The 26,928-nt window shown below is 40.6% G+C and overlaps 2 protein-coding genes across 4 annotated transcripts in view; one reads left to right on the plus strand and one right to left on the minus strand.

Moving 5' to 3' along the window:
• Window positions 1–6,431, minus strand: part of DPEP1 (dipeptidase 1) — a 77,938-nt gene extending 71,507 nt beyond the window's left edge. The window contains exon 1 of the mRNA XM_074200881.1: window positions 6,115–6,431. The gene's annotated coding sequence lies outside the window, so the exon portion shown is untranslated. The remainder of the gene's footprint in view (window positions 1–6,114) is intronic.
• LOC141497989 (sulfotransferase 1C4-like) overlaps window positions 1–26,928 on the plus strand; it is a 72,924-nt gene that overhangs the window by 27,498 nt on the left and 18,498 nt on the right. The window contains exons 2-3 of one of the 3 annotated variants that reach the window (XM_074200895.1): window positions 21,697–21,834; window positions 26,457–26,607. In XM_074200895.1, the coding sequence (XP_074056996.1) occupies window positions 26,469–26,607 (139 nt within the window). In that variant the 5' untranslated portion in view covers window positions 21,697–21,834; window positions 26,457–26,468. Of the gene's footprint in view, window positions 1–21,645; window positions 21,835–26,456; window positions 26,608–26,928 lie in introns of those variants that run through there. The other 2 variants (XM_074200903.1, XM_074200910.1) reach the window with 2 other exon arrangements.

Below are 26,928 nucleotides of genomic sequence, written 5' to 3' on the forward strand. Positions count from 1 at the left end.
AAAGAGCACAACTCTGGGGCGGCTAGGTGGCGTAGTGGATAAAGCACCAGCCTTGGAGTCAGGAGTACCTGGGTTCAAATCCAGTCTCAGACATTTAAGAATTACCTAGCTGTGTGGCCTTGGGCAAGCCACTTAACCCCATTTGCCTTGCAAAAAACCTAAAAAAAAAAAAAAAAAAAAAAAAGCAAAGAGCACAACTCTGATGGACCAGTCACATTGTTTAAATGCCAAATATGTGTTTGCCAGGGCAGCTAGGTGGCTCAGTGAAGAGAGCACTGGCCTTGGAGCCAGGAGGCGTTTGAATACAGCTTCAGGTACTTGCCACTTACTAGCTGTAAGACTTTGGACAAGTCACCTAACCCTGATTAATTTACATCCAGGGCCATCTCCAATCATCCTGATTCCTATCTGACCATTGGATCCAGAAGGCTCGGGAGGAGAAAGTGAGGCTGGTGACTTACTTGCCATAGCATCACCTCTCTGATGTCATGGTCTTCTTCGAGAACAAAAGACAAGCATCGTATGCTTGCCAAAAAGATAACTTTATGGGGAACTTACACAGGGCAAGCACTCACGAGGGATCAGAAAAAAGTGATACAAGGACACTCTCAAGGTCTCTCTTAAGAACTTTGGAATGGATTGTGCAGCATGGGAGACACTGGCACAGGATCGCTCTGTAAGGTGTGCCCTCATCAGGGAGGGTGCTGCACTGCAGGTGCAAGGCAGAATGGAAGCAGTTCAAAGGAAATGCTAGATATGGGAGTTTAGACTACCCACCCCAGGTGGGTGCCCATCTTGTGGTAGATTATTTGGAGTTCTTATTGATCTGATCAGTCATAGTCAGACGTACTTGTTTCTAACATAGTGATGCCATTTTGGTCTTCTTTGACAGCTAAGGACAAGAACCAATCAACCAACCAACCATGTTTGAACTAGAAATGAACGGTATTCAGGTGTTCTCAGAGAGACTTTTGGGTGAGGACAAATATGAGTCATCCTGATAGCTATTACAAAAAAATTTTCCCCCATATTGAATTTAGACTATTAGTCCTTAATTGATAAAAATAATTGAATTGTTAAGTTGGAAGTAACCTTGGAGGCAATCTAATCCACCCCCTGCCTTAGCCTGAATCCTTGGTACTGAATCTCCCACAAAAGAACTTTCCAGGTAGCTTTGTGTAAAGTGAGTCACCATACCCTAATTAATCAGCACCATCAGCCTCTACTTTGGTGAGTCAGGTTTGCTCAAAGTAAAGCCGACCTATATCATTCTAAGGCTCCTAGAAGATCTCTCCAGAGAAGGGAGAGACTGATTCATCAAATGGAGCCTTACTGTTGGACTTTCCTGTGTATGGTGCTATTCTAGTTCTTATCAAACCCCAGAAGTCTACCAAGATGGATATTTCTCTTAATCAGGTGTCCTTAGGAGCTTGTGTAAGGATAGCATCATCTCTTGTCTTTGCTAGGCCTTCCCCTGCTACTATTTTATTTTATTTTATTGGTGGGGGTTTGCAAGACAATGGGGCTTAAGTGACTTGCCCAAGGTCACACTGTTAGGTAATTATTAAATGTCTCAGGCCAGAATTGAACTCAGGTCGCCCTGACTCCAGAGCCAGTGCTCTATCCACTGTACCACCTAGCTGCTCCCCCATCACTATTTTAGAAAAAAAATCAAGGTGAAATGTTCACCTGGGTCACCTACGAAAGGAAAAAAAGACAAAGGGGAAGAGGAGTATTTGTTGCTGGGTAGGCAGCCTCATTAAGACAGGTTCACCCTCTTCTAAATCTGCCAAGATCCTCCCAGGCTCTCTGTTTACCATTTGGGTCCTTGCAAATATAACTTCAATTGAAAGATTCAATTCAATAATCATTTATTAAACCTGATCCTGCTAGGCACTAAAAAAATCAGCCACAAAATGGAAGAGTCCCTGGCCTCAAAGAGCTTACATCCTACTGGGAGAAACAACATGTTCACATTTATTGGGCTAATTTGTGAGGAAGGTGGTGCTGATGACTAGAGGAAGCAGGAGTGGAGACTTGATTTATTAATTAATTTATTTTCTCAATTATATATATCAATAATTTTCAACATTTATTTTTGTAACGTTTTCTCCCTCCAACCCTTCCCTCCCCCCCCCCCCAGGATAGAAAATAATCTGATATAGGTTATTTAAGTAGTGGATACTTGAGTTAAGCTTGGAAGGAAGCCAGGAATGATTAGAAATGAAGGTTAAGAGAGGCCTGGAGGACACAGCCTGTGCAAGAGCCTGGGGATGAAGGATGAACTATCAAGTACGGGAAGCAAGTTGGAAAGTTTCAGTGGAATGCAAAGTAGGGTATAATTAGCCTGGAACAATAGGCTGGAGTCATATTGTAAAAGGTTTGAAATGTCATCAAGAGGAATTGATATTTTTTCCTAGAGATGATCATCAGGAACCACTAAATCTTCATGAGTAGGGCAGTCACATGGCCAGACCTTTGCTTAGAAATATCCATTTGGTGTTAGAGAGGATACGATAAAAATGAAACACCTCATTGTGGTTGGGCTTCAACGTTCAGTAGAGTAAGAACTGTTCAACCACTCTCCCAGCAATGCCAGTCTCCTAGGCACCTATCGTCAGAAGGCCATATTGAAAAATACATGACATGTAAAAATAAAGGTATCAAAAATAAGATCAATGGGGGTGACTAGGTGGCGCAGTGGATAGAGCACCCACCCTGGAGTCAGGAGTACTTGAGTTCAAATCTGGCCTCAGACACTTAATCATTACTTAGCTGTGTGGCCTTGGGCAAGTCACTTAACTCCATTGCCTCGCAAAAAAAAAAATCCTAAAAAAATAAGATCAATAAAAAATGAAAATAAGCTATCTTAAAAAAAAAGAGAGATTATAAAGGTCTGAATTAAGGTGATAGCAATGAGAATAGAGGGAAGAAAATTATAATAGATATTGTGGGGCTAGAATCGACACAACTTGGAAATTGGGGCAGAAAGTTAAGGATGAAGCCCAAGACGTGAGCCCGGACAAGTAGAAAAATAAAAACAACCGCATTGGAGGAATGACTTTAGCGAGAGAATGTGAGTGCTTTTTGTTCAGGCTTGAATTTGGGCTTCTATAAGACATTTAGGTGGAGAGGTGAGGCACGAGGTGGATATGAAGATTATTTAGATATGTAGATTTATCCACATAAAGATGACATTCAAACCCATGATTATGGACGGTAGTGATACAGGGAAAAGCTGTAAAGAATTATGGATGTAGAAATTGGGTGGAGATGTAAACTAACTACCACCTACTCTGGAGATGTAAGCTGACTTAGAAGTAGAGAATTATGAATGTAACAGAAGCAAAATTTGTAATCTTAAAGACTGCTAAATCTTGTCAAATTGGGTGGAGATCCACTGATTATTTAACGTAAAATTTGCATCCTGATCTCCTTAGTCTTCACCTCCTACCTAATTCCATGGCCAGTAAGGGGAAAGGAGTTTGCCTTTTGCCCTCTGGATGAGAGGCAAGACATAAAAACCTGGGTTGGACTCACTCAGGACTGGCCAGTTTTCTGTGACTTGTTGGTCCAGTCAAGCTCAGCTTGATTGTTCTTTTGTCTCTGTCTTTCTTCACCTACCATTTTCTTATGGGTTGTAATTTCTTTTAATACATTTTTTATTTTCTTTCTCTTATTTGCTTTCCTGAGTCTGAATAATGATTCCTCAAAGACAGAACCAAACTCAAGTAGCCAGCAGCTACAGTAGGAGAGTATGTATTGAAAGATGAGGCCCCAGGCCGGGCCAGGAATATACTGCAGCTAATTGAATGGACACTTAAGATTGTTAAGTTTTCAATGTGAGCATTTTCACCTCAAAAATTGGCAAATGTTGTAAATCAAGTGATTGATTTATAGCCTTGTTGATTTTTTCGACTTAAGAAAATCATAGAAAAATGTTAATAATATAGTTTAAATTCACTATCTTGGTTCTGGAAAGAATTGGAAAAAGTGTTAGCTGAGGCACTGGTAGTGATTGTCCCTGGAGAATGGAATCTAAAGCTCTAGGCAAGTGAGCTGGACTTCAATTCCCCACCCCATTCTGCAGTACACTACTAAAGGAATAGCTGGAGAACATCATCTACAAAGAAAAATGATTATCCCTTAGAGTTAGTATGACTTTTTCATGAACAGGTCATGTTAGAGAATAACTTTGTTGGGTTTTTTTTAACTCTTTATTTTACTTGGTTTTTTTTTTTTGGATCTACATTTTCTTTTGCAACATGGTTAATATGGAATGTTTTGCATGACTGCACATTCCAGTAAAAGGAGTGCCTTAACCTAAAATATCTTCAAAGCAAAGGAGATAGCTGTATGGGCTGCCCTGATGGGATTAGGAAGGCAAGATTTTATTCTTTTTAGAATTGAGACTTTCTCAAAGCACCCCTCCCAAATGGCAACTTGATCTGACTAATTCTGCTCTTAAAGATCCAGAAAAATAATTCATTCATATATTCGGCAAAATTCACTATTCTCAAGGTCCACTGAGAAGTATTAGACAGGTCAAAAGAGAATCCAGAAAGAACAAAGTTAAGCAAGAGGGAAGTAATACTGGTAAATAGTGTTACATGAGATAGAATCAGCTATGTTATATGCCATTGCATCTTTGGTAATCTTGGAAAGAACATTCAGAATCCAGGGGTGGAGTTTTTGCAAAGGTGATAGAGAAGTGTGAAGGGGGTAAGGGACTGGAGGCACATATTATAGCTCTCCTTTCAAGGAGACTGGCTGTGAAATGAAGAAGAAATAGCTTTAGGAGATAGTAGGGATGAGAGTAATCTGGACACATTTTCAGGTAGCAGGAAAAGAGCCATTGGATAAAGAGAAATGCTAAATGAGAGACAGAGACAGAAAGACAGACAAAGAGAGATACTGAAAGAGAGAAGAGAAAGAGAGAGAATTTGATTGAAGGTAAGCTCCCAGAAGAGATGAGAGCAGATCAATGACACAAGTTGAGGGGATGGCCTTCACAGGGAAAGGTTTTGTTCTTCCTAGAACAAAAAACAGAAAAAAGAAAGGAGGAAACTGGGGATGCTGTTGAAAAGAATTCAGTTCTAGAACTGGGATGAAGAGAGAACCAGAGATAGATGGTCAAGTGTTTTTTCAGTAAAGTATGAAATGAAGTCCTATGATGAGGAAAAAAAGCTTTTAAACACACTTGAGGAAAGTTAATCCACAAGTATTTGTTAAGTCCCTACAAAGTAGGGGGAGAGGGAATTCAAAGAAAGACAAAAATATGACCTTTGCCCTCAAGGGGCTCAGATTTTCATGGAGGAGATGGCATGCCCCAATGGAAGCTATATACAATGTAAATGGAAGATAATCTCAGAAAATACTAAAAAGAGAAAGGGGACTGGGAACGGCTTCCTAGAGCAGGTGAAATTTGAGCTGTCTCAAAGAAGGCTAGGGAAACTCAAAAGTCTAGAAACAAGAAAGGAGAGCATTCCATGCCAGGGCTACAGATCATGCAAAGTCTTGGAGGGGAGATCATGAGAAGAAAGGCAAGTGGACCAGGGTAACTGGATTACAATCCATGGGGAAAGAACTAGTGTCAGAAAGAAGAGAAGGTTTGGAACAAAAGCTGAGAGGAATATAATAGATTCAATCAGACCGAAACAAAAGAGTTAAAGTAAGGGCCTAGTTGAGATCAGTCAACTTAAATTTTTGGTGGATAGAGTCAGCAGCTTTGTGCACAATTTTATTCAGTAACATAAAAGGAGGAGAGAAGGCAGATGGGAATACTAATCCAGATTTGTGGTTTGAAAAGGATAAACAAAGAAGGATGATGAACTGGGTAAATTGAGGTTAAAGCTTCACAAGGGAGGAGAGGAAAGCCAGAGAAAGGGTGATGGTAGCCTGGGAAATAAAGCAGAGGAGTAGAAAGAACTCTGGAGGTTCCTGTGAGGACAAAAGATAGATTTATAAGGAGTGAGGCAGAGGGAGAGATGAAAGGATGGAGCTTGAGTCTAGACCTTGTATTCAGGCCACTCCACCATCCCCACCTTTTTCCTCCTCTTCCCTCCAAGGAGTTCTTAATTTTACCACCAAAGTCATTCTTGTGCAGTTAACTACCTGTACTGAGTCAGTGTGGCTCCATCACAGGAGACGGCAGCCCAGCCCTGCACCCATGTACTAAACCCTATGATCTTCTGTGTTCATTCTTCATTTTTTCCAAGAGGATCAATGGCATCCTGCTGGTGGGGTCAGGGCACAGTGTGTTTGACTTTGGTGGATCGGTCCAATACCAGTTGGGAAGGTTCTACCACAGTTCAGACATAGATAGTCCATATGAATATTAGGTGTGGCGATGTCTCGAAATTTGAATATCTCCTGCTTCTTCTGAGATTTGCCATTCTGCTTTGCCCATGAAGCCCGGCACCTTCTTTAGTGCCGGCCTGCCATGCTGGGCAGTTCTACACCAGTATCTCACAATTGACCCCAAAGTTCTTCAGAGTGACTCTGAGAATGGATTTCATTGTGAGCACTCACCTCCGATGAGTTCCTTGTAAAACCATTTTGTAGGCAAACACACATTGGGTATTTGAACAGTGTGGCCAGGAGAAAGTTTCACTGGCAGAAGAGTCTGAATGCTCCGCAGTTCAGTTGGAGAAAGAATTTCCGTGTTCAGTACTTTATTTTATCAGGTGATTTTCAGAATCTTCTTAAATTAATTCAAATGAAAACAATTCAGTTTCCTGGAAAGTGCTGGTAGACTAACCAGGTTTCATAGGCATACAACAATGAAGTCCACAATAGCTCTCTCTCAGCCTAATTTCTCTTCTCTCCTCTACTTTCCTTCAGTTTCCCTAACACTGAGCTAACTCTGGCAATCAATACTGTAATGAGGGCAGCACTTATCTCATCTCCATAAATTACATGTACGATCAAAGATCAAGATATGTTTGTCCTTATAACTGAAGCTGTTTGTTCAGATCAAGATATGCTTGTCCTTATAACTGAAGCTGTTTGTTCAGTTGTTTCAGTGCCTGTCTCTTTGTGATCTCATTTGGGGTGTTCTTGGCAAAAATGCATTTCTTTCACCATTGAATTTCACAGATGAGAGAGATAAACACAGTTAAATGACTGACCCAGGGTCACACAGCTATTGAGGATCCTGAGTCTGAATTTGAACTCAACTTTTCCTGACTCTGGGTCCATGATTCTGTCCACTGAGCCACTGAGTCAGTGTGGCTCCATCACAGGAGACGGCAGCCCAGCCCTGCACCCATGTACTAAACCCTATGATCTTCTGTGTTCATTCTTCATTTTTATAGTTATTTACTCCTACCTATAAAAAAGCAGCACCCTTTCTACCCCCACACTAAATCAAATGTATATTGCCTTGGTGTGCTAATAAACTCCTTGGTCTTATTTCCTAAATTCGCTTTATTGACCCAGACTAAGATTTCTTTTAAAACTGAACACAAGACTTTACAGAATCAAGTCATTATCTGTCTATTTGGAGACACAGCTGCAAAATTGCAGTGTGTCCTGGACTAGTCATACTCTCTCTTTGGGCATCTTTGAATCCCCACTTCAAATGTATTTGAAGGCAGTCACTGTTTCCATTTGGTGGCCAGCACATAATAATAAATGCTTCCGGCTCTCACATTCTATGATTTTGCATCTGGACCAAGTACTCCTTCCCCCTCCCATACACCTTTTTCTATTTCTGGACTCATTCAGGTCTTTCTTTTCTGTCTGTATCTCCAGCACTTAAACCAATATATTATACACAGGAGGGATTGAAGTGTTTATTCATTCATTAATTCATTCCTTCATTCTCTGCTCTGGGGGTTGTAGACCCAGAATAAATTGGAAATGCTTAGCAAGAGAACACTGACATGCAGTTTGTTGCTCCCTATCCAGTCTCCACTTTGGTATCAGTTAGTCTGACTAATGACTTCTCTGAAAGACCCATAGGATTGAACAGAAGCTATTAAGCTAGATAACTCTTCCTGGGACAAGATCCCTTATTAACTCTCAAGCCTGGAATGCTCAGGTCCTCCATTCCAACTTCCCTCCCATAAGTCCCTCTAAGACTGGGATCCTGCAGAGGACAGAAGGGTCTTCAGTGCCTCATTTTTCTTTTTATCCCCTTTCAGAAAAGATAGGGCACTAGGTGGCATAATGGAGAGAGCACCAAGTCTGGAGTTCAAATACAGATTCAGAGATTTACTAGCTGAGTGACCCTGGACAAGTCACACAATCCTGCTTGCCTCAGTTTCCTCATCTGTAAAATGAGCTGGAGAAGGAAATAAATAGCCACTCTAATATCTTTGCCAAACAACCCCCAAACTCCAAAGAGTCAGAAATAACTGAATAACAAAGCTAAATCTTTCAGTTCCTAATTATTCCAGTATTGCATTGTACTGTATACAGTGCTCTAGTTTTGAAATTCATAGAAGTCTTCCTGGGTTTTTCTGAAATTATTCATCTCTTCATTATTCCTCACTAGTCATCCTTCCCTATTGAGGCAGCTAGATGACTCAGAGGACTGAGCACTGGTCTTGGAGTCAGGAGGACAGGAGTTTGAATGTGGCCTCAGACACTTGCCTCTAATTAGCTGTGTGACCCTGAACAAGTCACTTAACCCTGATCGTTTTGCATCTGGAGCCATTTCCAGGCATCCTGATCCATATCCGGTCACTGGATCCAGAAGGCTCTGGAGGAAAAAATAAGTTAGCACAGCAAGCCCTCGCTCCAACCCAGTTCACTTGCTTACCATGACCATGACGTCGTCTCCTTGATGTCATCATCTTCTCCAAGAATGAAAGGCAAGAAAACAACAAAAACCATTCCAGGTTTAACTGGGTTTTCTTTTTAGATTTTTCAAGGCAATGGGGTTAAGTGGCTCGCCCCAAACCAAGGTAATTAAGTGTCTGACATCGGATTTGAACCCAGGTACTCCTGACTCCAAGGCTGGTGCTCTATCCACTGCACCACCTAATCACCCCAGGCTTAACTGTTTCTGCTGCCACTGCTGATTCAGTGAGCAGTGCTCCAAGTGTTTATCAGCACTTCATCTAATGCAATCCAAACCAACAAAGGTCTAACTGAAAGTCTAACCTCATGTCCTGAAGTCTATGAGAGTCTTGAGTAGAGGGTACAGCTTTCTCCTCCCCAGAAGGATGCCCTGCTCCAAACACAATGGACTTCCACTCCAAGCCCCATGCAAAAGCTTCTTAAATCTTTGGGAGGAGAGGGAGAGGAGGCAGTATAAAGCAGCAAGATCTAGTCTTGAGATCTCAGTAACCCTGAGCAATCCAGGCAAGGAAAATCATGTCCTTCATGCCCTGAATCCCAATGAAAGGGGGCAAGGATATAAGAAACTGGATCTAGCTAATAGAAATGATTATTAAATAATTACTATTTTGGGGAGATTCAGGAACTCCCTGCCCTTCTTACAAAGTCCCCACTTTAAGCTCAGTACTTAAGGACATTACTGATAATGACTTTGGACTCTTTCTTGTTCCAAGTCCCACTCTGATAGAAGCTGTTAGATTTTGCTCAGATCTGGGTGCTGACCCCATTGCTCCATGCCTGTGAAAACAGGACAGTCTCCCAGCACCATGTCAGAAAACTGAATTGCTTCCATTTCAATTGTCTTCGGAAGATTCTGAAGCTCGCCCGGCAGGAGAAGGTACCAGATCCTGAAGTCCTTTCTGGAGCTAAATTGCCAAGTCTTCAAATGTTACTATAGAGAAAACAACTGGATTGACCTAGCCATGTCGGTCGAAAATGTTTGCCAAAAAGACTACTTTGTGGAGAACTCACATAGAGCAAGCACTCAGGAGGGGCCCAAAAAGTGATACAAGGACACTCTCAAGGATTCACTTAAGAACCTTGGAATTGATTGAGCAGCATGGGAGACATTGGCATAGGACCACCCAGCACGGCATGCCCTCAATCAGGGAAAGTGCTGTATTCTACAAGCAAGGCAGAATTGAAAATGCTCAAAGGAAATATAAGATCCCCAAGTTTAAGGAACCTGTCCATGGCATTCACATGGACTATTTGTGACCGACCAGAAGTAGAACATTCTGAGCTCATATTGACCTGATCAGCCACAGTCAGACACACTGTAATTTGTTTCTAACAGAGTGGTAACATTTTGGTCCTCTTTGATAATGAAGGACAAAAGGCTTGATAGCCTAAAACTATGGATGTCTGGTGTGAAGATATTTTCCCTATCCAACAGATAGCCGTTTATTTTAATATAACCCACTTCAATCACGTTAATCAATTAGATTTGATTGCTATTTGACAGGACATTTATTGTTTGAAAGGTATATAAACTGGGAATCCATAACCATGATTGTCTTTAATCCAAGAGAGATGGCCAGATAATCATTCTTTTATTAATAACCTGCTGGCCTTATTAATAAAATGATTAAATTTCCCAATCTTGCTTGAGTTAGAATCCTTTAAAAGGTAAAATTTCAGGGGTGGCTAGGTGGTGCTGGAGTCAGGAGTACCTGAGTTCAAATCCGGCCTCAGACACTTAATAATTACCTAGCTGTGTGGCCTTGGGCAAGCCACTTAACCCAACTGCCTTGCAAAAACCTAAAAAAATAAAACAAAAGTAAAAGGTAAAATTTCTGGGGGTGATTCAGCTCCACCTGTAAAAAATATTATTGAAATTCTGATAATTAAAGGAAAGGCAAGTAACATTTCCCAACCTTCTTAATAAAGCCCCCACTTTAATTTCAGTTCTTAAGACATTGCTGATTATGAGACTGGACTCACTTTCTTGTTGAAGGTTACAACCCGGGTGGAAGCTGCTGTTTTTTGCTCAGGATGGGGGTGCTAACTTCATTTTCATCACTACTATTCTACTGCCAAATATCGTATGCTGATGCATGTCTGGCTTTGATGATGGCCTGTGGTGCCTTGATGATATGAGAGGAAATGAAGCCAATTTAAGGTCAAGAGACTCCCATAGCAGCTGGACCATCCTGTTTCCTAGCAATCAAATCATGGAGTAGAATGATTCTGTCACCCAGCATATCTCTCTCTATAATCAACATATTTATGCAACTCATCCCACCAAGCACTCGATTGGTCGATGTGGTCCTTTTCTTTGTTTTTTGCAAGGCAGTGGAGTTAAGTGATTTGCCAAGGCCACACAGGTCATTATTAAGTGTCTGAGGTCGCATTTGAACTCAGGTCCTCCTGACTCCAGGGCCGGTGCTCTATCCGCTGTGCCAACTAGCTGCCCCGATGTGGTTCTTTTCAATACTGAAGGACTACAAGACACTATCCTGCTCCTGACTGTATGAAGTGGTTTTGACCAAAGCTTGGAAGAGGAGGGAGAATTGTGGCTACAGATTTTAAGAGAGGATTAGATACAGTTCTAGTCTCTTTAGGGAAAGGGTGAAAGATTCCAAGGAAAGAGAAAACATGTTGAGAAGTCTGTGTCTTGACATGTTTCTGATTTTCAGCTTATCTCCCTAGAAACATGGGGGAATTTCCCCTTACTTCCCTAAAAACTTGGGGAATTTCCCTAAAAATAGAAGGAAAGTTCACCTCTTAGAGATGGAAAATGCTCTCAATTGAACTGAGCTATCCTAGAAAAAGAGACTTCTTTCACACTGGTATAATCCAACCTGTATAACCTCTCTGATTTCTATTTGGATAAATGGGTTTGTGTGCTATTCAATATTTGGGATGGTGTTTGAGTAACTAGCCTTTGGTAGGAAGGGAGTCCAGCCTTCAAAAGTGACTTGAGATGATTCTTCCTCATTATGGCATAGCTACCAAGAGAGTGACTTGAACCTAAAAATCATTTCTCCTATACTATATTATTTAGGAAAATAGAATTCTTTCTCTGAAGGAATATACTAGGGAAACCTCATGATTGCAATCTCTTGCTTCCCTCTAGACAAGAAAAAAAATAAGTCTCTTCAAGACGAGTGAGGAAGAATTCAGAGATTTCTATACCCACCTCCCTGCAAACTTCATTTTAAAAACCCACATGGGAAAACACATATCACCAGTGTGGGCAACACTCACACTCACACACACACACACACACACACACACACACACATATGCAAAAACACATCCTTTACCAATAATAGGTAACATTTAGGGAGAACTTATCAGATTATAATACATTATCTTAGTCTGTAAACATTTTTCTTTTTTGGCAAGGCAACGGGTTAAGTGATTTGCCCAAAGTCACACAGCTAATATAAAGTATCTGAGACTGGATTTGAACTCAGATTCTAATTCCAGGGCTGGTATTCTATCCACTGCCTCTCAGTAAACATTTATTAGGCACTTGTCACATACCAGGCATTGTGCTAATGTTGGAGGTCAAATCTAGGGCCTTTTCTGCCTGATTCTGAGTTCAATTATCTATTATTCCACACTTTCCCTGCCAGATTTTTCTAAACTCTGGCACATTTTTTTTTTTTGTATAAACACTCTGGGACTCTTGAAAGATTTAATTTGTTCAAAAACCTCAAAAGAGAAGGAACTCAGAGACCACAATGTTCAATCCCACTATGAGACAGTTTCACCACTAGGACTTTTCATGATTCCTCCTTGGATAGGGCACAAAATGGGCCTAGGTGGAATTGAATTCCATTCTGTAGTAAAAAGCCTCAGAATCAAGTAATAAATAATTGAGTCATGTATTTGTAATGAGAATACTGGCCAATGAAGACTTGGTCCTCCGAGCAGCCAGGTGGTACAATGGATAGAGAATTGGGAAAGAGAAAGGAAAACCTGAGTTCAAATTCAGCCTAATTTAAACACTCACACACTATGTGACTCTGGGCAAGTTCTTTAGCCTCAGTCTGGCTCAGTTTCCTCAACTGTAAAATAAGGATAATAATAGCCTCCCAGGGTTGAAATTTATTTGTAAATTATTTACAAATAATATTTGTAAATCACTGAGTACAATACCTGGAACATGGTAGATACTAGAAAAATGCTGTTAATTGTCATTATTATTATTACCATTATTAGTATCATGATGACTGTCATGATAATCTCATAATAATGATTATTGTCATTATTAGTAGTATCATTATTATTACTGTCATCAGTATTATTACCATTATTATTGACATTGTCATCATCATTATCATCATCATCATTAGCATTAGGCAGAGGGTAGCATAACATTCCACAAAGTGGCAAAACCCCTTCCCCTCATAGGACCAAAGCACAAATGGGTTCTTCTCTATTCTATAAGTACTTGGTACGTGGGTGCGTATTTCAGAGATGCCCATCATTGCCTTGGTAGAATTATGATGCTAAGCCTGACAAAATTCCAACAACCTTTAAACCCATTTTGTGATGGATGCTTGCTTGATCAGTAATGGATGGGGCAGAGATTCTTAGGTCATAGAATTTCAGAGCTGGAGTGAAGCTTCAAGCTCATCTAGTCTGACTTCTTATTTTACAGGGGACAAAATCATGGACTAAAGAAGGTCAGAGTCATTCCTGGATCCCCAGTTTTCTAGTTCGGGGTTCAGGATTCTTTCCTGAATCATTCTTCTTCCTACCATTCGTTCTTCCCACCATTCCAAACATTGGAAGAGGAGACAAGCAATCCAAGGATAATCAAGTTATCCTTTGGCTGCTCCATCTCCCTCACCTTCCACAGCCAATTGTTTGCCAAATCCTCTCATTCTAACTCCTCCCCCACCCTTTTCTATTCCACCCTTTCTACATTAACATGACTCTTCCCCTAATTTTGACATCATTACTTCTCATCTGGATTATTGAAATAACCTCCTAATTTGTCCTGCTCATTCCTGTCTTCAACCCTCTGTAGGCTTCCCATGCCATAGAAATCTCTTCTCCCTGGAAGTTCCTTCCACCCCTAGACCAGCTGTGTTTTGATGGAAGTCTCTCAGTCTCCTAATTTCCCTCCTGACAGAATGAATCTGCCTTGGACAAGGGAGAAAGGAAGAGTCTGAAAATGTCAACTTTGCCCACCTTTGAGCCACATACATCAACAATGTTCTCCTTATCACAGAAGGAGCCTATTTTTGTGGGGCTCGCTCCCATTTCAATCACTACATTGCAAATATAAAAACATTTTTTAAATTATCACTTCCAAGTTTGACCTATAAGAAGAGCTATGAAAATTCATTTCCCATATTTCTTTGTAGAGTCAGGGAACTATAGATGTGGAATGTTGCATATGTTTTTGAGCTCTTCCATGACCTAAGACCAATTTTTATTTTTCTTGTAGGTTTTGAATGTTAGAGTTTTGCCTTTGTTATCTTCTGAGTGTGTGTTTTGATCTTCCTTATCACCATGGTTACTTCCTATGGTCAGATTTTTTTCTGTTTTGCTCATGTTTTTCAGCCTATTACTTGATTTTTTTTAACTCTGTTAAAGTACAGTTCTGCTTTCAAGACAGAGGGTGAGGGGTGGCTAGGTGGCACAGTGAATAGAGCACCGACCCTGGAGTCAGGAGTACCTGAGTTCAAATCTGGCCTCAGACACTTAATAATTACCTAGCTGTGTGGCCTTGGGCAAGCCACCTAACCCCATTGCCTTGCAAAAAAACTAAAAAAAAAAAGACAGAGGGTGCACTGATCTTAAGCTTCAGGGGTCTTGTGCAACTGTTTTCAGGGATAATTCTAGGGACCTGTAAGTTTTCAGGTATGATCTAAGGAGAAGAGCATTGACTACTCTCTTGACCTGGGCTCTGCTTTGTGAGGGACCACAAACACTCTTCTTTCCTGGAATTGTAAAGTGGGTCCCTACTCCCCTAAGGCTGTGAGCATTCTAGTACTCCTCCTCACCCTGAGATTGTTTCTAGGATTGTACCCCAGTTGTGAATATAGGCAAAGCAATCAAATCCTGCCTTAGTGTTAGCAAAGAGATCCCTATGATTTCCTTCTAACTAACTGTTTGACTCCTTTGCCATCTATGGGCATTCCAGAAGCAGCTGTGGCTACTGCTCTTTCAGTCACCCCAAGACCTGCTCCTGGTTTGCTGGGGCTGGGACTCTGTTGGCCAGTGCAGAACTATGCTCCATTTTCGTCCAGGTGAGATAAATCTTTTCCCCCTGACCTTCTAAGTTGTCTTTGGTGCCTATGGGCTGAGAGGTCTGGAAACTGCCAATGCTGCCCTGTCTTCAGTCACCAAGGTGGGCTCCTGGTTTGGACCCTGGTCTATGCTGGTGTGGTCTATGCTGGACTGTGCTCCTTTCTTACCCTGCTATAACAGACCCTCTTTGCTGACTTTCTAAGTTGTCTCAGACTGGAAAACAGTTTCACTCTGTCTTTTTGTGGGTTCTACCGCTCAAGAATTTGTTTGGAGTCTTTTTTTAAAGCTATTTGGAGGCATTTGTGGAGAGAGCTCTGGGGAGTCTGCCTTTCCTCTTCCATCTTGGCTCTATTCTCCTGAAAAAAAAATGTTTTTAAAAAAATGCTGATGTCAACTGGACTGGAACCAACCTCTAACCTGGGAGTGGCTGGAGTTGAAACAGAGCAAGCTAGAGACAGGAGAGTCAGGACACAACATTTAATTAACTTCAAAGTGAGGAAAATGATGCCTGTAGCCTGAAGTCCCTCCTCCTAAGAAGAAGGACCTTAACATTTTAGACCAAAGGCAGGTCTTATGTTCATACTGGGTTGTACCAATGCACAGTCATTCTTAGATCTTGTGATCTCATGGTTAGCATTTCTTGAGACAGTACAGCTGTTCTTGGGTCTCAAATATTGGAGGATCAGGCAGCTAGGTGGCACGGTGGATAGTGCACTGACCCTGGAGTCAGGAGGACCTGAGTTCAAATTTGACCTTAGACAAATAATTGCCTAGTTGGGTGACCTTGGGCAAGCCACTTAGTCCCATTGCCTTAAATAAATAAAAAATTTTTTAAAATCTTGGAAGATCATGGCCACCCCGCAGGATCTAAAAAAATAATTCTGTGACGGGAACAGGAAGAGTGCAGTACTATGACAAGGAGCAGGGATTGTGAACATGTGATCAATAGACCTGGAAAATAAGGCAAGCTAAATCCCTCTGTGACTACCTGGTACTGGTCTAAACGATATACTTTGCCAGAGGGTAAAATCATTCCAGGGTACAAAGGATTATTGTTAAAACAAATTCAGGACATAACCTGCTTTCTGGGCCTTAACTCTAAAAAACAGGATACCTCCAAAATATTTTGACACAAGTGATCAAAAGACAAATATATCAATCGATTGAGGCTCGGTACAGGTGTTGCTTCAGTTGTTGCTGTTGAGTCCTCACATCCCCAGTGGTTATGCCTTCTTCCTCAAACTATTGTTGTCATTGTTTAATCATGTTAGACTCTTCACGACTTCATTTGAGGTTTTCTGGGCACTATGATGGGTATAAACCAAAAAAAGAACTCTCTTCCTGAGGGCATTGATATATAATACTATACTGGTGATTTTATGTTGACCATGGTGGTCAGATGAGATCACGGTGGCCCTAGAGCAGAGGGCAGCCCATATGAGGGAAAAGGAGTATGAAATCAACCCTAAAAAAATTCAGAATCCAGTCTATTATGTCAAGTTTTGGGAAACACAATGGGGGAAACCCAGAGAAATCCAGGAATAGTCCAGAATAAACTACTAACTCTTGATTCTTCAAGACTGATTCAACTAATCATTGTTGGAAGGGTTGTGGGAAATCTGGGACACCATTACACTGTTGGTGGAGCTGTGAACTCATCCAACCCTTCTGGAGAGCTATTTGGAACTACACCCAAAGGGCAACAAAAATGTGCATACCCTTTGACCCAGCAATATCGCTGCTGGGTCTATATCCTGAAGAGATGATGAAAAAGGGTAAAAACATCACTTGTACAAAAATATTCATAGCAGCCCTGTTTGTGGTGGCAAAGAATTGGAAATCAAGTAAATGTCCTTCAAATGGGGAATGGCTTAGCAAACTGTGGTATATGTATGTCATGGAACACTATTGTTCTATTAGAAACTAAGAGGGATGAGAATTCAGGGAAGCTTGGAAGTATTTCCATGAACTGATGCTGAGTGAGATGAGCAGAACCAGAAAAACACTGTACACCCTAACAGCAACATGGGAGTGATGTTCAACCTTGAAGGACTCGCTCATCCCATCAGTGCAGCAATTGGGAACAATTTGGGGCTGTCTGCAAAGGAGAGTGCCATCTGTATCCAGATAAAGAGCTGTGGAGTTTGAACAAAGTTCAAGGTCTATTCCCTTTAATTTAGAAAAACACAGATATCTTATTGTCTGATCTTGTTACCTCTTAGACTTCTTGTCTCTTCTCTAAGGATATGATTTCTCTCTCATCACACCCAATTTGGATCAAGGTACAACATGGAAACAAAGTAAAGACTGACAGATTGCTTTCCGTGGGGGGGGGGGGGGAGGGAAGTAAGATGGGGGGATTGTAAAACTCAAATAATATCTTTAATAAAAATTAATTTTAAAAAAGGATTGATTCATCTAAGAAGGAAGTCCAGTAACTTATAGAATGCTTCAGATTTTGGAGAATCCCCACTGCCATCTGGATATCCTGATGTCTCCCATTGATCAAGGCACATGCAAGTCTGCCTCTTTCAGGTGGGGTTGAGAATAGACTAGAACTCTGGAAAATGTAAAGTGTGCCATCTAGAAGTTTCTCCCCTTGGGCCCTTAGAACCCCATAAGGTCCATGTTTTTGGAATTCTCTGTCTTTAAAGACCAAACTGAGTGAACCCTTTGCCTATGATTGTTAGTCTTCTAAAGATTCAATTTCCCTAGAGCATTCCCTCACTCTACTCACATAAGTGAAACCCAAGATGAAAGAATGGTAAGAAGTAGGAAGTTGAATTCTTCTCCACAAACTCCTACAAAAAAATATCTAGAAAATGCACCAGATCTGTGAGAAATTACTGTGTAAAGCAATTCTGTTTCCACAAATATTGCCATATTGCCGTGTTAAGTAAGACTATAAATATCACCAAAAAGGGAACTTATTATAAGAAAGCTGTACCAAGCAGACAGAAATATCCTATATCCTGTGATGGGACCTTAGCTATAGGTTGGAACAAGCAGAATAGCTTGAACTCAAGAGATCATGCCCCAGTCACACTGTTCTTACTTCTGCACATACTTAATTAACTTCATTAATATTAACTAACACATCATGTGTGATGGTAGAAGGTCATTGAGGAATGTCCAAGGAGGGGGAACATATCGAGGAGACTGTGCAGTGGGAGTATAAGGAAGAATAACCCAGAAGAGTCTGGACTAGTCTTGATTCTGGTGAGGAGTAGGGCTGAACTAACAGTATAAAGCTTGCTCTGTTTTGGGTGTGTGGGGTCCCTCTGGGGTACCACACCTCTACTTCTCATGAGAATCATAATAAAGCATTCTCCTTCATTCACTCTGGTCTTAGTTGAATTTCTGGGATAGGCCAGGACTCTCATCAGCTTGCAACTGGGGAAGCAATGTGCTTGGGCTGACTCCCCAGTCTTGCTGCGGGGTTCCTGTCTCAGTCTGGATAGGGAAATCTAGAAAAAGTCACCTTGTCTAGCACCGACTGGCTTAGAGAGAAAGTCAGAGAGGTCTGTGGTTACTAAGGATGGGATCAGGCAAGAAGTACCCACAGGGAGCACTCCAGGGATGGAGTAGATGCTGTACGACCTCCAAGAGTTTGGTCTTCAAAATAATAATTAAATTAAATATGCATTATCCCTTCAGAGTTTTTCCTAATAAGGGACAAATATTTCAGAATTTGACCTCAAGAAAGATCAAAAGAGAATTAGGTTAACATATACACTTATTCATATTTCTCTAAGTTTGCAGATTGCGCGGGCATAGTAAGGGCCTGGCTAAAAAACCAAACCCTCAATATGGAATTTTGTAAAGGGGTTCTTAATATATTTCACAATCTTAGAAAGTGGTACTGAAAAAGCTGCTTCTGGCTTTGTCTATCAAGGGAGTGGTCCTCAATTTAGGAAGATGGTGGGAGGGACCTGAACATCAAATGTCTTAGCAGTTATTCTACAGACCTCTACAAAGCAATGTGAATCTTTCCTCTTCCAGGAGGTACCATTAATGAGGATTAGAGGTCAATACCTGAGCCAGAGGAGGTCCCAGACCCATATCAGGACTCCCCCAGACCCATACGGGGATACTTCAATAAGTAGAGATGGCATCTGGCAGCTTTGTCCTTGGTTTCAGATCTCGGACCCAGAGCGAACTGAGGAGACCTGTACTCTAGGTTGGGAATACAGGTTAAGGAGGCTCTGGGTAGTGGTGTACAAAGACCAGTAACAATAGCAAACTCAGGTACGGTGCAGGGTCTCATTTCTACCATCTAGCCCAGTCTTACAAGAAATACTCAGGGCAGGAATTCCAGACCAAATAAGCACCTCCAATTCTGTCACTCAGAAACTAGTCAACTCTGGAGATGAGGATGGGGCCAGATCACAGAGCACTGCCGTCCTCAGGAAGAGGCTATGTACCAGGGCAAGAGGGAGTCTCAGACCCACACAGAGGCATCCCTCAACCTTCACCAAAGTGCAGGTATCAACTGACAGCTTTGTTGTCTTCTAGCCAATCCCACTTGCAGAGGACAAATGAGAAGGGAAATCAAGTATGCCAGCTGTATTCTTGGTCAAGGAAGCCCTGGATAATGAGCAGAGAAAGATGGAAATTTATTTTAGATTATTTAATTTTATTTTTAATGTTTTATTTCCAGTTCTAAATTCTCTCCCTCCCCTCTCCTGACCATCCGATGAGAAGGCAAGAAGTGTAATACCCATTATACAAATGATGCCATGCAAAACATATTTCCACATTAGCCACGTTGCAAAAAGTACACCACAAACAAAAAACAAGAAAACTAAAGAGAGAAAAAACTTGCTTCAATCTGCACTCAATGTTGACTGATTCTCTGCCCGAAAGAGTGACTGTTTAGACTTCTAGAGATCCAATTTCCCCAGAGCACTCCCTCATTCAACTCACATATTTGAAAAGCAGGTGCTTGAGGAGAACCCAAGATGGTAGAATGGTATGAAGTAAGATGTTTAATTCTTCTCCACAAACTCCTCCAAAGAGATCTAGAAAATGCACCAGATCTAATCCCGAAAGAGAAATCTAGAAAAAAAAATCTAGAAGACCGTTGTCATAACTGAATTAGTTTTCATTTCTACATCAGTTATGAGAAACTGAGGAAAAGGACTCTATGTCCTAAAATAAATAGCTAGGAGATGGAGAAAACTATAAAATGGGTTGAGGTATAACAGGGAGGATGGGGGTAGCCATAAAGAAAGGAATCTGCTTCTACTGATAAGAAGTGGATAAACTCACAACAGGAAAGTCAGAAACTATAGAATTAGAGCTTTGGGTAAATTAGTGAATAAAATGGAGCCAGTCTGGGTGTCAGATTCACATAGCTGAGTTATACATTCAAATAAGGGCAGAAGAACCTAAAGGTCTGGTCACCAAATTGTGAGGAAGGGGACATTTGATAAGGAATGGGGACCCATGCACTTTTGATAGTCCTTTGACCTCTGCCACATCCAACCAGTTGGGGACATGGGAGGGACTTGTGTTTCTAGTGAGGATACAAGGCTATGATTTTGTGCCCAGTTGAGGAGGGTTACCTGTTCTTAAGAACATCACCATAAAGGCTCCTCTGCTTCACTAATGGCTGTTCTGAGTCCTTGGTGAGACACTCTTTCCCCACACCATAAAATCAAGGGAGGTGATGCCATGACATGCCAGCCAATTGCCTCACTTTTCCCCTGGAGTCATTGGAATCCAGTGGCCAGATATGATTAGGACAACTGGCCCTGGCTCTGGATGACCTTGACCTTTTTCAATAAGGTCTTTAAAGGGACTCAGTCTCAGTTTTCACCTAGCCTTGGTCACTAAATGTGTTCAGTCAAAGGAAAGGGTTAGCAACAGTGATGCCAAAAAAAATAAATAAAGAGCAACTGTAACATTCTTTTAAATTCACAGAAGAGAACAGAAGTTCAGAGACCAAACAAATACAATGGGACCATTCTGAAAGCTGTGGATAAAAAAATTGTATATAGAATTTACAAGGTACTTTTTCTTTCAAAAAATAAAAAAAAAACCTCACCAAAAAACAACATAGAGATTCATGGTCTTGTATAGAATTCTCTTTTTCTGTTCTGCAGTGTGTATGGAAATTTCCTTTTTGTGTGTGTTTAAGTGAGGACTCTCAGATTCCACTGCCATTTGAGGAAACTGAGGCACAGGGAGGTGGCCAAACTTATCAGTGGACCCTTAGTTTTGAACATGGATTTCTTTTGATTCCACCTTCCTTTTTCACCCCAGGGTTCTTTCCTCTCCTGCTTTGTCTCCAGGATGGTCTGCCAAGACATCCCTTCCAGCTATGGAAACTTGTGGCATGGTGGCACAGTTTGGGGCAGCTCTTAGGGGGTCTGGTTTTCTAGGAATGAGTCCCTGGTCATAGTTTGCATCTTAATGTGGGAGAAAGATTCTTAAGTTTTGATATTTTTCAGAATTTCCAGAGTGTGACAGAAAGGGAGTGTCAGATTTCAGACCGCCCCCCCCCACCCTCCATGCCCTCCACCCCCCCACCCCGTCCCCGCCTTCCCCGACCAATTGCTTAGCCTGGAGAAAACTGAGGGAGGCGGGGAATTCCTCCAGCAACTTTGGCCCTAATGTATTTTCCTTCAGATCCCCCAATGCTAGCTGGAGCCTGCTACTTCTCTAAGAAGCAATTGGGGTTCCTTGACTTAAGACCCAGAAATCAGGCAGGAGCTGTCGGACGTGGAGGGGAGCCCTTTCTGTCTGTGCTGGCCAAGTGAGTTCAAGGTATCTGTTCCTTCCACCCCCCTCCCACCCCCCAATCCTTGCCTCTGGGAAGGACTGAGCCATGGCTGACTCTGGGAAAAGGCATCAGATATCTGCAGTCCCCAAGCAGGACTCCAACAAGGAAGGGGGAAGAGGCAAAAGTTAGGGAAAGAGGAAAAACGGGGTGAGGGCTTGATCACATCCTTCATGGAGACAGAGGGAGAAGAGAGGGATGAGTCAGGAGGAGAGGGAAGGAACATAATTATGAGATGGAGTCCAGGGAGTCCACTGGCTGAAGCAGAGAGTCAAAGTCAGAGTCAATTTACTGAGACAAACTAAGGCTTTAAAAGGAAAACAAAACAAAAAAAGTTGAGGTTGTGTCCAAGAATAACTTACCCAGCAAAGGTAATTATAATCCTGAATGGGAAAAAAAAATGGACTCTGACACACTGAAAGACTTTCGTGAATTTATAAAGAAAAAAAACTGAAGTCAAGTGTCAAAGTCAATATAAAAGATCAAGAAAAAATATAAGGAAAACATCAAAGACTAATTTAAGACATTCATTAAGACCAAACTGTTTATTTTTATGAATATGAAAATACCATCAGCATTTTAAAAACTGTCATCATTGTTAAAGGAGTTTGAAAGAAAGGTTGGGGCTGCATTGTGTATGATGGGATGATTCTAGAAAACAAAATTGGGCAGGAAAAAGTAAAACATGCAAAGGGGCATGCAAGGAAAAATGAATATAGAGAAAGAGGTAGGAGAGTGGAACTGGTAATGTTGGAATCGTGCTCTCATCTGGGTTGAAGGGGAAACAATACTTATATCTGAAAGTGTGTAGAAGTTTTCTGAATATATATATATATATATATATATATATATATATATATATATATATATATATATATATAGAGAGAGAGAGAGAGAGAGAGAGAGAGAGAGATGAGAAAACTGGGGGACAGAGTTGGGGAGGGATTGTTAGAGGGGTGTGTGGATTAGAATTGTGGGTGGGGAGGGGATGGGGACTCAGAGAGGGGGGTAAAGTAGGAATGTGGAAGGGTGGGGGGAAGATAAGGTAACAAGATGGGGTAAAAAGAGGCTGAAAAAGAAAATAATGAGTAAAAATAGGATGGAGGGAAATTCACAAAGAGTAATTATAACTTTGAATGTGAATGGGATGTTTATGGCAGCTCTCTTGGTGGTGAGAGAGAACTGAGAACTGCAGGGATCACCATCAATTGGGGAGTGACTGAACAAGTTATGAAATATAGTTGTGATGGAACTGTTGTTATTTCTGTCCTTTCTCAAAGAAGACCGTGACATCAGGGAGGTGATGCCATGACGAGCACATGGATTGGATTTGAGTGTGGGGGTGCTGTGCTAAGTCCCCAGCCTCACTTTCTCCTCCAGAGCCATCTGAGTCCAGTGGCCAGATGTGAATCAGGATAATTAGAGATGGAAGTGGATGCAAGGCAAAGTTAGGTGACTCATCCAGGGTCACACAGCTAGAAAGTGTTAACTGTCTGTCTGGATTTTGAATTCAGGTCCTCCTGCATCAATACTAGTATGCTATAAGAAATGGTGAGTTTATTGATTTTATAGAGGCAAGGAAAGATGCATGTGAAATGAAGAGCAGAGTGAACAGAACCAAGGGAACAGCAATATTGTTTTAAGAAAGACCTTGAGCCACTGTCTTTTGACTATTATAAATACATAAATTTAAAAAATGAAAACATGAGAAAAACACTATCTGCTTCCAGAGAAAGAACTGATAAATAGAAGTATTTTATAGAATAATTTTACATTTGTATCTATTATGTCTAATGGTAGTTATGTACCAATTACAAAAGAAATCTGCCACATGCACACAGCTATTTATTTAGAAATCAAAATCCTTGACTTTTCTAATAATTGTAATAATAAATCAGCAAGGATTTAATAACTCATTTATATAATACTCCATAGTTTATTTGCAAAGCACATTATATTCATTATTTCATTTGAGTCTCCCAGTTACCCTGTGAGGTAGGAATTGTTAGTTTCTCTATACATAGATGAGAAAACTGAGGACAAGTCCAGTTGGTTGACATAACATGTGTAGTCCATGCAGCTGGTAGGTTTGGAGATTTGAATTCAGGTCTATTTAAAAAAAAAAAGGGTTTTTTTGATTTTCAGTTCCAAATTCTCTCCCTCCACAACCTATTGCAAAGAAATACTCTATGTATTATATATATATATATATATATGCATATATATATATGCAATCATGCAAAATATATTTCCACATTTTTCATGTTCCCCTACCTCCAAAAGCAAGAAAAATAAAGAAAGGAAAGTATATGCTTCAATCTGTACTCTGAGTCCATCCTTTCTCTTTCTAGAGGTAGGTAGCATTTTTCATCCTGAATCCTTTAGAGTTGTAATAGATCATTTTGTTGATCTTAGCTAACAAGTATTTGGGATTAATTATATTTACAATATTGCTTTTACTATGTACATTGTTCTGTGCTCCACATTAATTCATGTAAGGACTTTCTGAAACGATCCCCTTCATCATTACTTATGGAACAATCTCATTACTTTATACTGGTGCACCCTAAATGAGATAATAGATTTTTTTCTACTAGCTCAGGCATTCCCCAATCGATAGGCATCCCCTCAGTTTCCAATTCTTTACCACCACAAAAAGAGCTGGTATAAATATTTTTGTTTATGTGAGTCTCTTTTCTTTGTCTTTGGTCTCCTTTGGGTGTAGACCTAGTAGAAGTATTACTGGGTGAATGTTTACACAATTTTATAGCCCTCTGGATATAGTTTCAAGTTATTCTTCAGAATGATTTTCTAGAAAACAGAATGTTCACCTATGCCTAATTTCTTCCTGATTCCTTTCTAGTTTTCCCAACAATTTCTGAAGAATAGTAAATTCTTCCCCACCAATAACAAGGATCTTTGGGTTAAACACACCCTTAGGGGCAGTAGATAAAGCACTGGTCCTGGAGTCAGGCTGAGTTCAAATCCAGACTCATACACTTAGCTGTGTGACCTTGGGCAAGTCACTTAACCCCATAGCCTTGCAAAAAGTAAAAAAAAACACTTAGCAACTGTCTTCATTTACTTCTGTATATGTCATACTAATTTACTCCTCTGATCAGTCTCTCTAATTCTAATCCAGTACCAAATTGTTTTTAGGATTATGGCTCTGTAGCAGTTTGAAATCTTGTACTGCTAGAATTTCTTCCATCACCTTTTTTTCATTGATTCCCTTGATATGCATGACTTTTTTCCTTGGATGAATTTTGTTATTAATTTTCCTAGCTCTATAACATAATTCTTTGCTAGTTTGGTATGGCACCAAATAAGTAATTTAAGTGGTTTTGTCATTTTTAAATCTTGGATCAGTCTACCTATTAAAGAGATTGTCTCCAACTTGTCCTATCTATATTTTGTTTGCATGTCTTCAGAAAACATTGTAACTCTCCTCTTCACATCTCTCCCATTTAACATCTTCCTCACCTGTGTGCAGAAGATTTCTTTTCTTACCTTCCCCACCATTCTGCACATCTAGCCTTCCCCGTCAAACTCTGGCCCAGTGGAGAAGGCATCTCCATGGTATACCCCCAAAGAAGGCATTAAAACCAGGGAGTCCCAGAACTTGGAAAACCAAAAGGCACTGCATTCAGAGCAGAGTCACAGATTTGGGAATGAGGAATAACTCAGTCTTGGTCTCTAGTTAACTCCTCCCCAAAGCTAAATTGTATGTATTGTTGAACATGGGAACAGCAACATTGTAAGAATAATCGACAATGAGAGACTTGTCTATTTTGATCAATGCAATGATCCATGACAATATAGCACAAATATCATGCCCTGTATCCAGGCTGGATTTATACCAAGAATGCAGGACCAAATCAATATTAGGAAAGGTAAGCATAATTGACCTCAGTATGAAAAATAACAAAAATGATGTTATCTCCAAAAATGTCAAAAATTCTTTTGACAAAATGCACTATCCATTCCTATTTAAAAGCATTAGAAATTTAGATTCAATTAATAATTAGTTAATTTTGATCAATTAATTAATATTAATCTAAATTCATATTATAGTAATAATAATCAAATTTAAAATAAAATTTGAAAACATTAGAAAACATAGGAATAAATGAAGCTTTTCTTAGATAAGTTATTTGCCAAGGGTCAAAAGGTTTTCAAAGTTTTATACTCAAATCTTGAAGAAAAAGTTAAATGAGTTGTAAACGCAAATAGATAGTAAAACTATGCTGTGCAGGCTAAGAAATACTTTCGAGAGGCAATTAGGTGGTGCAGTGTATAGAGCACCAACCCTGAAGAGAGGAGAATCTGAGTTCAAATCCAGCCTCAGATACTTAATATTTACTTAGCTGTGGGACCTTGGGCAAGTCACTTAACCCCCATTGCCTTGCAAAAACAAAAAAACAAAAAAAGAAAATACATTTGGCTGCATGGAACAATGTCCCACACCCAGAGCTGGCAAGTGCTGAAGGCTCATCTTTTCCCTAAGGACTTAGAGAACTAGAATGCCTGTTTTAGAGGTCCTTCCCTAAGTGTAAATCCTTTCAAATAATTTCTCTATCATTTATGTTGGACTCCCCTTCCCTTGCAGAGGAGCTACTACATGGACAGAATTAAGATTATTGAAGTCCTTGAGGGCATCTCCTATCCAGGACATCTGCACACTCAAGATTCCCTGAAAGCTGTCACCAACTTCCAGTTCCAAGATACAGACATCCTCTTGGTCACCTTCCCAAAATCAGGTAACAGATAAATCTGGCAGAACTGGCTCCCTCCAAAATGGGGAAACAGTGCTTGACTTTGGCCAACCTCCCCACCTCCTTTAAATGCCCTTGTTTCTCCATCTTGGTGCCCCTTTCTTCCCAGATGCTTCAGTCATATACCTGGTCAATGCCCATTCCTTATTTTCTGACCCTCTGAAATTTCCATCTTTTATTTGAAGGAGATTGTTTTTACTAGGTCTGATGGATCTAAATTCATATAAAGTGACCCTAAGAGTCATCCTATGATGGCATTCCAAAGCAAGGAAAGAGGTGCTTCAGTTAACTTGGATTTTTCCCATT

Source organism: Macrotis lagotis, chromosome 1 (assembly GCF_037893015.1).
Source record: "Macrotis lagotis isolate mMagLag1 chromosome 1, bilby.v1.9.chrom.fasta, whole genome shotgun sequence".
Lineage (NCBI taxonomy): Eukaryota > Metazoa > Chordata > Mammalia > Peramelemorphia > Peramelidae > Macrotis > Macrotis lagotis.